General features: G+C 46.2%; 2 protein-coding genes across 2 annotated transcripts in view; both read right to left on the reverse strand.

The window, feature by feature from the left end:
* The window catches only part of LOC112108405 (bone morphogenetic protein 8A-like), a 34,714-nt gene extending 30,636 nt beyond the window's left edge, over positions 1 to 4,078 (reverse strand). The window contains exon 1 of the mRNA XM_024202521.2: positions 3,676 to 4,078. Coding sequence (XP_024058289.1) covers positions 3,676 to 4,078 — 403 coding nt within the window. The remainder of the gene's footprint in view (positions 1 to 3,675) is intronic.
* Positions 4,079 to 9,226: 5,148 nt separating this feature from the next.
* Positions 9,227 to 15,291, reverse strand: part of MACF1 (microtubule actin crosslinking factor 1) — a 232,691-nt gene continuing 226,626 nt past the window's right edge. The window contains exons 97-99 of the mRNA XM_029912665.1: positions 14,776 to 14,886; positions 11,344 to 11,467; positions 9,227 to 10,788 (exon numbers count right to left, since the gene is read on the reverse strand). Coding sequence (XP_029768525.1) covers positions 10,532 to 10,788; positions 11,344 to 11,467; positions 14,776 to 14,886 — 492 coding nt within the window. The 3' untranslated portion in view covers positions 9,227 to 10,531. The remainder of the gene's footprint in view (positions 10,789 to 11,343; positions 11,468 to 14,775; positions 14,887 to 15,291) is intronic.

Raw genomic sequence — 15,291 nt, forward strand, 5'->3', positions numbered from 1 at the left:
GTTTCAGATATTGCTGTTTTTGTTCTAGAAATGCCTCCTCCACAATCAAAGCCTGCCCTTCCAGATGAAGCCCCTCTTCTGATTAGCTTCCTTTGGTTTGTCGCAGTGAACTTTGTGCATTAGTCTTCAGGAACAGAGGTGCTGGATAGAAATACCATCACTTTAGATGTCATTAATACAGCTAGGACAGTGGCAGAAGCGTTAGACAGTCCCCAGCCTGACCGGATTCCAGCAATAAGGAGCAACCGTTAGCGTTTTATTTTGAATCCTGATTCAGTGTCCTGACGTCGTTAGCTTGTTCCACCCTGTTGCTGGAAGAGAGGAGCTGGTGGGTCCCCTGCACGCTCTGCTCCATGGTCATCAATCCTTCCTGTTTGGTGGATCTCCGAGCCCACGTATGCCGAAATTGGAAGCAACGCAGTGCCCGCTGACTCCACTCGGAGTTGTGCCCACTTACATCAGGGCAGAACTGGCCCTGTATTTTGAAGTCAGTTCTGATAAGAGTGAATTACTAATACACGGCTGCTGAAAATTAGGTGAGTTTATCATCCTAGTCCGCTTCCACAACCTACAGACGCCGTCGTGTGCTGGAACAGATCTGAACCGGACTCCATCCTGCAGCATCAGACATTACTCAGGGCACAAAAGGCTCTGCCATCCCTGTCTATCCTGGGCCAATCCTTGCATGTCCTCTATGTTGTTAAGCCCCACGAGTGTTCCCTCTCTGGGTACGTCTGCAATAAAAAAACCCACAGCACCGAGTCTCAGCGCCTGGGTCAGCTGATTTGGGCATGGGCTGCGGGGCTAAAAATGACAGTGTCACATTCAAGCTTGGCCTAAACCCAGCCCCCTCGCAGGGTCTCAGAGGCTGGACGTCTATACTGCAACTTTGAGCCCCGCAACCCGAGCCCAACCTGGGCCGGCCGCAGCTGTGCCACAGCCCTTTTATTGCAGTGTAGACGGACTCTCTGAGCACTGTTTGACAGAGGGGTTTTCAGTGGCCCCTTTTACATATTCCTCCTCCAGCTGCTTAATGGCAAGCCTGCAGCAGCAGACACTCGGTCTTTGCTCTTACCACACGTCCCCAATATTTCCACCTCCTTTTCTGGATAACTTTGGCGATCAGCAGTTGTTGTAAATCCATTCCACTTAACATCCAGCCTTTTCCCGAGGCAGTTGCTTTTGAAGGCATTCGTGGATTTCCACCTTTTCCAGCGTGTTAAGGTGGAAATAACTTTTGGGTTACAGTTTCACAGCCTGGTCTTTAAACTGGAGATTGTAGAAGAGACGAACCTGGTTAGACTGACCCAGGGTATCCCCAGCAGGGACAAAGTTACTGCCGAATTTGTGCCAAACAGGCATTTTCTGGTCTAGTTTCTCCCCCTTTCTGCTCCCCCACATCCCACTCCATTTTAGCAGGCTTCTCACTCAGGCTAACAGCAACGTATTTATTTTCTGGGCCCACTGTGATATCTTTTGACACTGAAATGGAGTCTCCATCATAGGAGGCCCTCATATCCACGTTCCACCACAAATCACTCATGAAGTCAGCTTTATAAGCAGAGGATAGCACCTAGAGGTACTGTCCAGCCTCCTAAAGGCTTTGTTTCAAAAGGATGCGGCACAAGAGCCACATCTGTGTGTAGGATGCCAGCAAGCTTATGGTATAACAACTAGCAATAGCCAGCTCTTTATGGAGCTCTACAATAAAGCAGCGAGGTTTCAATTAGCAGCGAGGTTTGGTCTGTGGGGTTTAGGATGAAGTTAAATTTAGTAGTGAGGTTTCTGTTCCTAGTAAAGATCTGGTGTCCGAAGAGAGCAGCCCGGTATGCGAGGTTAAGGACATAGCGGTGGTACATAAGTAACAACGTGTACGGTGGTCGCAAGGATGCGTTGTAGAACCTCAAAAGATAGTCACACAGATTCAAATTATTTTTGTGTCCTAAACTCAAACAGCGGCATCCCTGCTAGGCCTATGGACAGTAAAAGCGAAACCCGGTCAGAATAAGGTAATTCTATCCTCTCGCGAGTTTAGCCAGGCTACCTGGTGCCGCTTTTGTGATGCCATCCAGCCATGTTTTGCCTCACACAGGCGCACACAACAGTTCAGGAACCCTGGCTAATGGTAACTTAGCGAGTTCTAGGATGTTTAAATTAGGTTTAGGTTATACACCAGTCTAACAGTAAATAAACCGGCCAGGTTATTAGTGTGTTTCCCTGTGGGGGGCTGAGAATAAAGCTTTAGGACCTCAGGAATTGCCAGATTGGATCAGACTCAAGGTCCATTTAGCTCAGCTAATTCAGAGGAAGGTTCAAGAACCCGGCAGAAGGCAGATGTGGGGCCATCTGCTCCCCTCCCCATTAGGTCTCCCCCTGATCTGCAACAGGGATTGGCTTAGGTCCCGATGCATTAGGTTTAATATGCCTTTCACAAAATTTGTTTCAATTAATTATGATGACAACTCTGGATCTTCCTGTTATTCAGATGAAGGTCCAATTCCATTTTGTTAAGCTCCTGGCCTCACCAACTTCCTATGGCAATGAGTTCCAGAGTCTAATTGTTCTTTTCATCAGAAGGTCTCAACACACTTTACAAAAGGAGGATCACTATCATTGTTCCCATTTCACAGATGGGGAAACTGAGGCACAACAAGGGGGAAGTGACTTGCCGAAGGTCACCCAGCAGGCCAGTGACGAGCTGGGAAGAGAACCCACATCTTTCCAGTTCAGTGCTCTAGCCACTAGGCCATATATTATATCTAGCACTTTGCATGGCCATGTAAGACTGGAAGCAGTCAACAGGCCCTTCATATCTAGGATGGTCTGAGGACAAAGCTGTCACCTCCACATTACATCATTTTTGATGTCACAAATATCCAGAGGCTTAACAACTTGCTGAATAACCGGCAAGTGAGTCCATGCAAATTGTCACAAACCAGATCTCAAGTGAAGAAATAACTAGAAAAGAAGTGTTGCTAGCTTAGCTTGAAATAAAGGGACAGAAATCCACCAGCAGCCTGGGACAACACGGAAAAGCATTGGCCTTTAGAAACCGGGCCCAAAAATAAAGGGCGAGAGGTGGGTCAAACACAGATGAGAACCAATAGGTGTTAATGATTTTGGGGGGGGCGGGGCATAAGTGTCAGAAAAATAATTTGAGCGCAGACAACTTTCAAGGGAGGGAAATGAGAACAATGGGGGGGGGGGAGAGACAGAAAAGAACCAGGCCAATCGGCCAGGAGACCAGGCACTAATTTCAAGGCCATTTGAGGATTTTAGAGCCCCAAGGAGAGTTGTGCTTTAGACAAAAAGCTGCTCTAACCCTTAACTCCTGATAGTGGAACTGGCTGTGCATTGGCTGAAGAAAGCCCTGCAATCAGACAGCTGGTCAGGGGGCATTTGGATACAGCCACAGGTTGGCTGTTTCGTCTTAAACACCTGCGCTGGAATTCCCCGGGGGAAGTTCTGGGCTATCCAGGGGGCCAGGCCAGGCGCTCCCAATGGTCCCCACTGGCCTGGGCACCTTGAATCTAGTAACTGGAGCCTGTGGGTGGACCGAGAAGAGGTGAAGAAAGTCCCCTGAGCAAGCGGGGGGCAGGTGCCCAAGCCGGGGCAGGGCCCCACCCGCCCTCCGGGGTCCTGGTCTCTCCAGCCGCTTGTGCGCTCCGCACTTACCCATGTTGACAAAGCTCATGACCGTGTCCGCCCGGCTGATGACTCTTCCCAAAGGCGGCGCCTGGATGCTCAAGCTGGTCAGCACGGGCCGGGAGACCCCCCGGCCCCAGCCCACCTGATCTTCCTCTTCGTCCTCCTCCTCCCTGGCCATGGCGTGGTACAGGTCCAGCATGAAGAGGGGAGCGGAGGAGGGCAGCTTGCCCCCGGCGGAGGCCTTGGGTCGGGGTCTGCCCGGCAGCCCGAGGATGGACAGGATCTCCCGCTGCATCTCCCGCTTCTCCCGGCCGCTCAGCCTGCGCTGCAGGAAGCTGGAGGCATGGAGATGGCTCCGGAGGAAGCTGCTGTTACCCAGGTCACACAAGAGCCCCAAGAGCCAGAGCAGAGCCCCGCAGAGCAGCCGCATCGCCTCTGCCGGCCGGGCCCGTGCGCTCCGCTCCCGGGGGCGCACGGGCTGCGCTGCGCTGCGCTGCGCAGCGCCGGCCTCACCAGCCGCCCATTGGCCGGCGCGCGTGGGAACGGGCAGCCGGGGGCTTGGAATGGGTCGTGGCCAGACAAGCGCCAGGTGCGGGGCCTTGCGGGCGCCTCTTCTCCGAAGGCGGAAGCTGGAAATCGGAGCCAAAGCGCAGCAGCTCCTGGCTCAGGCTCTCCCCGCCGGGCCCGGGACGCGGAGCTGCCCCGGAGTCATTCAGCCACCCCGGGGGACCCCCCGGCCAGCGAGGCGTCTATAGCAGGCGGGCACCCCTCTGCCCTGGGGCTTTACGCGGAGAGCTGTTGCTGGGTGTGCGCTTTAACCATCGCCCGGACCCGGCGCACGTGTCTGTACAGCAAAACCCTCACCCTGGCTCGGCCCCCCCAGGCTAAAGGGGCCCCTGGCCGGGCGGCCCTGCGGCTGAGCGCAAGTAGCGGCGAGCTGGGGTAGCTCAGAGCGCAGCGCTGCGCGTCGGCGCAGCTCTCCAAACACCTGGGTAGGAGCGTGCCAGCCGCACTGGGAAAACCGAGCTAGATGGCGCCCCGCAGCGCTCCCCCCCGGCCTCCGCTGGGGCTTTGCCCTCCTCCTGCCTCCCAGGTGTTGGCTCTTGCGCTGGCCGCGCAGCTGTGGGGGATTTTCATCCCCCTCGAGAAGGGGCGCAGAGAGCGGGCTGCCGAGAGGCCCGCGGTTCTGTGGGCGCAGCCGGGGCTGAGCTGGGCCCCGCCGAGAGAAGAGTGAGGGGTTGGCCCTGGCACCGAGCTTTCGGCCACGGAAATCGGGGCTTCCAGCTAAAAGCCGGGCGCCAGGAGCCAGTGCTCGGTGATCCGGCTTTCCCTGCGGCACGGGGCCGGGAAAGGACTAAAAAAGCCCAGTTTGACCCCAGAATGGCTCGGCTCTGCCACCCCTCCACACCCGCTCTGCTGCCTTGATGGCAATAAGCCCCACCCCGCGAGTGGGAACTTTCCTGGGCTGGTAGGTCCGGTTTGAAGGTGGGATGGGTTGGTTGGTATCCACTGCCCTCTCCTGGCTCTGCTCTTAACTCTGACACTTCGCCCTAGTGACGAACTTCGTGTTAACGCGGGGGGGTTAGAAACCGTTCCCAGGTGCAGATTCTTATACAGCAGGTAGTGCTGAGCTGACAAACGTGAATGTGTATTAGATCTTCATAGCAACATGCTATTAAAAATGAAAGGCGTTGTGGGTCTGGACAATCTGCAGAGCATATAATTAGAGTGAGGCAAACCTTTTCCCACCACCATTTTCTTACACCAATGCAGATTTAGGGCATGCACTCATGCCAGCCACCCCCCCCCCCTTTTTAAAATCAAACCTTTTGTTCTGACGGTTTCAAAACAGAACATTTACATTTTTTATTCAAAAGGGCTTGTTTAAAAATTGATTTTTTATTTAAAAATTAAAAACCTCAGAACCAAAATGAAACATTTCAGTTTAGGTTGAAATGAAGTTTCGGTCCTCCTGAAACAAGGTTTTAACAACAAATCGGTTTGCTGAAAGTTTTGCAAACATGGCCTTTTAGGTTGACCCAAACCAAAAGTTAGTTAGTTATTAGTACAAGCCAGCAAACGGAGGGGGAAAAGGTTATTTGCTCAGGTCTATATATAATGTAGTTCCAGAAGACAGAAGGTGTAGGTGAGACTACCAACGATGGGCAATACGGTACTTTTCAATTCTACCAGTTGGTTATCATAGGAAGAGTTCCTGGGAACCACTGGAGTTCTGTCCATGAGTGTGGTTTGTCTACAATGCGCACTCAGGACAATCTGAAATGATGTGGAGCGAGGTTTCCCCTGTAGAATAGTGTTCAAGTAGTGAAAACTGGCCCTATTCAAGATCACAATCAATGGTAAAAAGAAGCATGTTTTGAATTGAACTGCAGACTCGTTTTACATCCTGTTTCTGTTGCAGTGACCTTTGCTTAAATAAAAAGCTTTTAAAAACATGTCACTAAAACGTGGCAGGTGCTAGTGACAAGTACTGCTCAATCCAACAACAATCAATAGTCCAGGAACAACATTTAAAACACTAACAATTTCAAATCACCCCGTTTTTAAAAAATATTGCTTTGCTTGTAGTATCCCTGACTCTCAGTAATGCAGAATGACTTATGCTATTGCACTGGTGTTAGGTATCTGGAGTGACCGAGACAGACCCAGCAGGGACAAAATGCAGGTATGAAAATAGTAAACTTGCAAAGCCATTCCCATTGCAACCTGTGTAGCATCAAGCACATGGCCACTTAAATAACATTTAGCAAACTTGGCTTTGAAGGGACAATGAGCACATTAACTCATGTAAAGACACTTCAAAATGGATTAGTTACATAGATTAGAGCAGGGGTTCTCAAACTGGGGGGCGCGAGGTCATTACATGGGGAGTCAGGACCCTGCTTGTCTCCAGCATTTATAATGGTGTTAAATATATTTAAAAGGGTGTTTAATTTATTAGGGGGGTGGCACTCAGAGGCTTGCTGTATGAAAGGGGTCACCAGTAAAGTTTGAGACCCACTGGATTAGAGGATTAAGAGGAACTAGACTAGAAGAATTCTGCTCAGCAGCTGCAGGCTCATGTAGTCCAATGTACATTTTTACACACACTGGCCTCTGAAAATGAGTAGCGGGTCCCCAAGGGTTGAATTTAGGGAATTACTGAGTTTTCTGACATCGCTAGCCAAACTTATTAATATTTTACAGAGCCCATAAGTGTGCTAGGAGCCTCTCAGTTAACACTGAGCCACATCCCTGCCCCAAGAGTTTGTAATATAAATTATGGACCTGAGATATACGATAGGTGAGAATGTCACTTTCATTAGGAAGCACATAGGTTATAGATCTCACAGCCGATGTAGCAAACAACTTTGATGCAGGTACACTGCATGTGCAGTGAGCTCTATGATGGGGCGGGATCGTGGAGTTCTCAGATATTCCCTTGAAAGAATTCACTTAAATTTTTTCCTTCAACACATTTTCCCCCTTATATGATAAACCTTGCATGCAATCTTTCTGCGGCACAACATAGCACAGATTTACATTCAGGTAGACAGTCAATACATTCCAGTACAAATAAAACAGCTGTAGATGTGGGAAGGAGAGTTGCAGTAAACTGAATGGCTCACAGAGTAGAATGCGTAGTCATTAGAGACAGGCCCTTCCAGGAAAGTTCAGGAATCAAGAGTGCCTTGTTCCTGTTTAGCTTAACCTGCTTTGAAAACGGGTTCAAATAAACAGGAACAAGTCACTTTTATTCCAGATTGAGTGCCCGCAGCTGGAATTAGTCAATAGCTATTGCACGTTGAATTTACACCCTACCTTAATCGAAAACCACTTTCACGCATAGACAAGCCCTTGAAATGAGATTTGACTACAGGAAACAAATGAGCCGGAATCAGGGGGCTGGGGGCAGATGTTAAAGGCAGCATTCACCACTCGTGATGAGGAGAGAGAAGGAAGGAATCTGGTATTTGAGCACCACTGTAACAGAAGCATTAGAGAGAAGTTTGGAGAAATATTGCCCCTTTTCCTTCCCTGCTAAATCCAGGAAAGGCCTTGGAGACTTTTGTAGTAGAATCGGTTGGAGGGGAAGCCAGGGAAGACTTGTGGGAAATAGGAGCAGTAAATTATACCATACTGAGCTCAAGAAACAAGCCAATGCCTTGGAAAGTAGGAATTACAGGCGTTGGGAGACTACAGCAGGAAGATACAGTGGGGTGAGACAGGGTTAAAAGAAGTGAAAAGGGTTTTGAGTTGAGTGCACCTAAGCTCCTGCCACTAAGGGTAAATCTGGAATTGGGGGTGGGGTGGGAGTGAAGTGTGGGATGAAGATGGTTTGGTTACTACAGATAGATTTACCCCTGGCATTAGTTAATTCCCAGTCTTGATCAGTGGCAGTGCATCTTACAAGCACCTGCACCACATGGTCTCACTCCCTGCAGTGCAGGTGTAGGAAGAGGGAATGTGACAGGAAGAGGGGGACTTGGTTTTCCAACCAACTCGATCTAGATTTTACTGTTTGCTCCCCTAGGGCTAGTACTGACTTTACACAGCTTGGGCTAGGGGGACTTTAAAACCCAGTACATCCTACAGCAGGATCCAAAATGCATTATGTTCCCTGGTCACATGCAGCAGTACGGCAATGACAGGCATGTTAAGACAACACATTGCTTTACTTCCCATAGTACAGCCACATGCAGCTTTTAAACTGGAGCAGGGTTTGTCTGGGTCAGCTGTATAACCTGAGATTGCTCCATGCTGTTCTTTTGCTTTGCAAGCCAATTTCCCAGAGCTTTCACTTTCTATGGCTCACATTATTAACCTGAGTCTTTAACGACTGCACGTTCTTATGTATTGCTCCACCGTGGAACCGACCACTTCTCTCTCCCCGGACAGTCCAGCATTTCATCATAGAGTAGATTATATTTGCATGCTTCCCTGGGATATACATGTAAAATCCCTTGGAGAGGGGAAAAAAGAAATGGAACAAATAAGGATCTCAAGACCATGTTTTGCAAAGTAAGTAAATAACCCAAACCATCAAACATCTCCCTACCTGGCAAGCAAGTGGCTCATTCCTCTTAAATGTGGACCTTGCACCAGTTATCCAGACCCTCAGAAGCTCCTGGCTAAATTAGTGCAATGCACTTCACCTGGAGTTCACCCAGAGCACAGCTGCTTGCCTTGAGTGGTGGAGGCTGGTGTGAATTCATAACCTATATAAGTCTCTGCACTGATTTCTATTCACTTGATACCACTCAGTGGGTTGTGTGGTTGTTAAGAGTCCTGATGTCTTATGCAATAGTTATTGGAAACTCCACCACAGCACGTGGTTTGATTGTGAAATGCCTAGATGGCAAAAGAATAGAAAGCATAGGAATTAAAGAGCGGTGAACCATAAATTCTAAGCCGATCTCTGACATGTTCTCTCAACGGCAACTTTTGCTGCATTATAGATGCATTTCAAAATACATTTTTATACAGCCATGCTGCTTTTGCTTTGTAAGAAAACGTTTCACCTTTAATACGTATGTTTATAAAGCTAGCACGGTGGAATAAAATAAGAAGCAAGGTGGTTATTACTGCAAGCAATTTTAATACAAAAAAAACTGTTTTAAACAGTTCATTGGTTGAGCTTCAGTTTCTGCCTCAATTAACCAATTGAGAGAATCACACAGCAATATGGTCAGAGCTGAAGAGGAACAATATTTAATAAATACAGGAAGTCCAGATAGCCCCTCCCCAGACCCACCCTCATGGTCACTTGGTCAGTTGATTTTATCACAAAGAAAAGTCGCATACAAAAGCGAGATAGGACTTGCTAGCAAGTGCGCTGGTGAGACTCATTTAAAGGACAAGCAACTGTGCATGTAAGTCCCAGGTTTCTTCTAGGAGTAGAGGTGACGTAATCTCAGCCTGGTTTGAAGGAGAATGACCAGTCAAATAATAAATAGGAAAAGAGGTGCAGATAAACAGCAATTCTGTAACAAACAATGTGAGTCAGTCTCTTATGCAAACTGACTGGGTGGCCATCCAGAAGAGTCTTCCAACTTGTAGGACAGGAAGTGACAGAAGCACCTTTTTGTCCCATCCTCTAAAGGACGTATTTGTAGTGTTGCCAACCCAGTGCTCTCTTCTGGATAACTTTAAAGTTCTACCCCCAAAACCCATCACTATTATTTGCTCTTTAAAAGCGTAAGTGCTGGGACAGTATTTTAAAGACAGCATTTGTAATGAACCCCTTTACTGTAGCATGTGCAAATTTTATTAATTCAAACTCCAATTTCTTCAGGTAAAATCACATAACCTTTAAAAAAATGGAAGCAGACACCCAAAATCCCCTCACCTCATGTTTCTCTGTTTGAGGTATCCATGATTTACAAAAAAAGAGTTCCTTGAACACTGTAGGATTCAGGTTTTTTTGTTTTTTAAATATAATTTATCTCGCTGAGACAGCAAGTCAAGTTTATAAAGATGCATTTAGGAACAATCCTAAAAGATAAAGCAGGTTCACACCCTGCACCGCGCAGAAATCCTATTTATAATTTTTTTCTTAACTTTTTTTTTTTTTTTTTTTTTACACTTTCACATCTTGACGTTTTTTGCTTGCTTTCTCTCTCCCACATTTCAGTTTTCTGGGCCCCATTGTGAATAGGGGTGACCAGGAGGCAAATTTTATCTACATAAATATTCACATGAAAATAGTAACTTACAAAAAAGAAAAAAAAAACCCAAATAAGGCAGCTTCATAACACAATTATTCTTTTACACTTTTAACAATATAATTTTTCCCGTTTAGAATAAATATACATCCAATGTACGTAGCAGGGTTAAAAATTGGACACAGGTTTGTTTTGTTTTAGGGGGTGTTGGTACAGTATTATCTCTTGGGGCCTGGAGTTTTGGGGGTGGCAGTGGTAGTTTTCTTGGACATGGTTGGGATTTTGGAAGGTTTTGCCAACCCCCGTCGCGAACTGCCTTGACCCCCTGCCGTGCTGCTTTCTGAAGTGTCCGAACAGGCTGACTGAGTTTCCAGAAGGTCAAAATCGGAGGCGTCGCTTCCCCGCCGGCTGCTGGCCCGACTCCCGGCCCGACTCCCTGCGCGACTTGTGGGACGACTGGCTGTTTTTTTAGGATCTGAAATTAAATCCAGGTATTTGTGACCACGCTGTAACATCTCCCCATTCTAACCCTTAGCAAGTGGACCCCACCCCCCTTCAGTACTGCCACCAGTTTGCAGACCCAACGATAGCAGCAATGTTATTAGAAGACTGTGCAATAAATACAGGATCACTGGTCGCTCTATGATCTACGATGACAGTGAGCAACTTCGCCTAAAACTTTATGACTCACTGAAGAATTTCACAGATTGTTTCTGGCTCTCACTCCAGGCTCTGGGAGACAGAGGGTCTGTGGTATGAAGCTTTTATTCTGAACGCAATTTAAAGGAAACCCCTCTTAAAATGCATCCCAAACTACTCAGGGTCAAGGCAATCACTGAAACATCTCTACTACAAGTGGATAAACAGTCCAGCCTGTATAACGATGCCCTTTAGTTTATCCTAAACTATTACAGATGGTCAGTAGCTTCTCTTTTCTCTTGATTGGAATCCATAGACAGGGACAGCTATGAAAGGAGGTAGCACTTATTTTAGCATCCATTACAGGTAAAACGGTCAGCTTAGGACTTACCAGCCCGATTGGTTTTGGCACCTGTAGAAACGGGAGAGGAATTATTACTGGTATCACCCGCAAGAGAAGTTCGACTAGAGTGAAAAGTCGGTCGCTTCAGCTTGCTGCCTGCAGACGGAGTCACCTTTGAATAAAGAATGCATCAAGAGTCTTTTAGATGTTATGGTATAATTCACTTTGTAATGGGTTAATATCAGAGGTAGATCTCGGCAACAGGATTCCAATATATAAATACCACCATCATCGTAAAGGTCAAGGAGAACATACACAGTAATTGTTTTATTGCTAAACCAAAGCCTAGTCCCTGAAAACATTCATACCAGTGGTGGCTTTGGGCCTTCAGGATAGCACTACATGCTCGTGCTTTCGCCTTCAAACCCATTGTTAATTATTTTGTTTAGTTTGATATGTTTTTATATCTATATCTATCCATCTCTGACTAAGCTATAGATCTATTTCAAAATACCTGTCATCTGTCGTCCATCTTAAGGACCAAGTACTGTTTTGGGTCTAAAAGCCACACAAAAAGTCACATGAAATCCTGGGAAATTTTTAATATTTAAGAAGTCCAGAACAATTTTAAAGGTTAATTATTTTTGGTGAAAATATGTTGTTGTTTTTTTGGTGAAAGTGTGCCAAATTTCAGTCCCAAGTGACTTAATAGGGCCAAGGGATTTCAGCCTAATGTATATAAATTGGGACAGACAACCAATAAAGAGAATTTTAAATATTAAAAAAAAAAAATCCAAGCCATTCATTCAAGCACTAGTGGTGAACGAACACGTGAAATGCAGGCCAGAAGGTCTCTACCATAACTGAAAGCTTCTCAGTGAAGTTTTAGATGCTACTCACACTGGTTTCTGTTAAACAGTGTGTTCCGTGACCTTTACGATGTTGCAGATAAACACTAGAGGAAGCAACACAACACAAAGCTTTCTCCCACTGTTACTTCTCTTGCCACAGAAAGAGGAAACCGAAGAAAGCGTGACTGTAAGTCAGAATAACATCTCTCATGAAGAGAGGACTCCTGACTCCAACTGGAAAGAGCAGCTCCAAGTTTCTAAAATAAGCCTAGTGCTGGTTTTAAGACAACATAAAATAATTGCAGGAAAACAGCCACCCAAGGTTACATCCAATCCCGCAGGTACTGGGATTCTGGCATTTTACATAAGAAAGGCCATACTGGGTCAGACCAATTGTCCATCTAGCCCACTATCCTGCCTTCCGACAGTGGCCAATGCCAGGTGCCCCAGAGGGAATGAACAGAACAGGTAATCATCATGTGATCCATCCCATCGCCCATTCCCAGCTTCTGGCAAACAGAGGCTAGGGACACCATCTCTGTCCATCCTGACTAATAGCCATTGATGGACCTATCCTCCATGAACTTGTCTAGTTCCTTTTGGAACCGTTAGAGTCTTGGCTTTCACAACATCCTCCAGCAACGAGTTCCACAGGTTGACTGCGTTGTGTGAAGAAATACTTCCTTTTGTTTGTTTTAAACTTGCTGCCTATTAATTTCATTTGGTGACCCCTAGTTCTTGTTATGAGGAGTAAATAACACTTCCTTATTTACTTTCTCCACACCAGTCAATTTTATAGACCTCTATCGTATCCCCCCTTGGTGGTCTCTTTTCCAAGCTGAAAAATCCCAGTCTTATTAATCTCTCCTCATATGGAAGCTGTTCCAGACCCCTTATAATTTTTGTTGCCCTTTTCTGAACCTTTTCCAATTCCAATATATCTTTTTTGAGATGGGGCGAGCACATCTGCAGGCAGTATTCAAGATGTGGGTGTACCATGGATTTATATAGAGGCAATGTGATATTTTCTGTCTTACTATCTATCCCTTTCCTAATGATTCCCAACATTCTGTTTGCTTTTTTGACTGCCGCTGCGCATGGAGTGGATTTTTTCAGAGAACTATCCACAATGATTCAGAGATCTCTTTCTTGAGTGGCAACAGCTAATGTAGACCCCATCATTTCGTATGTATAGTTGGGATTGTGTTCTCCAATGTGCATCACTTTGCATTTATCGACACTGAATTTCATCTGCCATGTTGTTGCCCAGTCACCCAGTTTCATGAGTTTAACAGCACAAAGGGCAGACTGACTCAACAACAGCTGGACATCCTTTTGCAATTTTCAGTTCATGTCACCGTAAAAAGAAATGCCTTTTAATAGTTGGAGAGTTGCTGTGGAATAAATCTTCTGACAAACAGCTGGAGAGAGATTTCCCCAAACTCCCTCTGATGTGAATTGGAGAGATTTTAATTTCTTTCTGTCTCGTGAAGCTACAGCAAAGGGAGAGGAAGCAAAGGGAAAGTCAAGAAAGAGGATGGATGCCTCGTTGGATACATGGCAGTTAAGTTCCATCAACACGTTTTAAAGCGCTGGACAAGCCTTTGAATAGGACCAAACACAAACCATGGAATGAGGTTTTAAGAAATTTTAAAGTAGCTCCCTCTACGAGCATTTCTCTCCAGCACTTTTTTGTTTTGAGAGCGACTCTTTTACATCGTCAGTAAATACTGGAGCTTTTGATCTGGCCCTTGATCGGACTTTATAACAAAATTGCTGTATCTTCCCAACAGCTTCCCAAAGCCTTTCTTATGGCAACACGTGGATCATTTTATACATTTCAGGAATTATACCTGACTTTTTGATAACAAAACTTCAGAAACTATTTTCAAGGGAAGATCAAGTATGGGAGACATGACAAATTGCCGGTAAGTTAAATCACCAAAATCTACATTAACATTCTGAAGCACCACCAATTCCCAGAAGTCAGAAAATTCTAAGTTCAGGCTGGAACTTCAGCCTCCAGCCTGAATTTGCCCCGCGGTATTTGAGTATTGCAGAGGTCTCGCATCAGTGTGTGATGTTATAGGACATATCAGATATGCCGGAATATGCTGATGGGCATATGTACTTCAGAAAACTATGGCAAGAGTGGTTACTGTGCATGCGCTGTAGCTGATTTTTCAAGTGCTAACTCGGCGATTTTATTCCTATTTTTAATATTCATAGAAGATCAGGGTTGGAAGGGACCTCAGAAGGTCATCTAGTCCAACCCCCTGCTTAAGAGGCCCTAGTTTTCATGATGGTCTTTTTTTGAATGCTAAAAAAAAAAAAAAAAGCGGCTGAAGCCAGGAAAAGTTACACTGGGTTTTGCAATCTGATAAGTTACCATTTTAAAATTGCTCCAAAGGGGGTAAAAATGGATTGCTGGCATCTTGCACATTGAGTTTAATTCTCGTGTGAATTTCTTTTTAATCCGAGTTAGGAACCCCTGAAAAACGCCAACAGTCTTAGCGTTAGCTGTGCTAACAAGCGCTGCTATAATACAAGAAAAGCATTCAGCAGGAAAAGAAAGCAGCCGCGTTCCTTCCTTTTAACAGGTCCTTTGACTAGCAGAGCCATACTCTACCTCGGAGCTGGACAGGTGGGAGTCGGAATTATCGAAGCCCCTGTGAGGGGTGCCAGCTTTACTGTTTACCAACCAGGGTTTGTCATAACAGCGAGAGAAGTGATGTGGAGTCTGTGAAATGGAAAATCCAAAGGAAGGGTAGGGAGAAAGGGGGGGGGGAGGGGAAGAGGTGAAAAGTGAGTGAAAATGGAACAGAAAAGTATCCGAAATGGGAAAAACAAACAGAAAAATACATAAATTCTAAAAGAAACAGACGACAAAATAAAATGCACATTTGGCACGATGCGGTGAAGAGGAGACACAAAAAGGCAGCCACTTCCTCCTTCATGCTAGCCGGCTGCTTGTGTGATGTCCAAGACAAGTCTGCTCCTATCGCACAGAGAGACGGCAGGGGAAATTCTGCCTTGTGGAAGATAGGAGAATCGGGAATGGTCCCAAGAGTTACAATGTGAGACCATAAAAATAAAAACAACCTCACTAGGCAACTCGGCCTTTCCTGAGACGTGTTTATGTTCT

Source organism: Terrapene carolina, unplaced genomic scaffold (assembly GCF_002925995.2).
Source record: "Terrapene carolina triunguis isolate 2854851 unplaced genomic scaffold, T_m_triunguis-2.0 Scaffold236, whole genome shotgun sequence".
NCBI lineage: Eukaryota > Metazoa > Chordata > Testudines > Emydidae > Terrapene > Terrapene triunguis.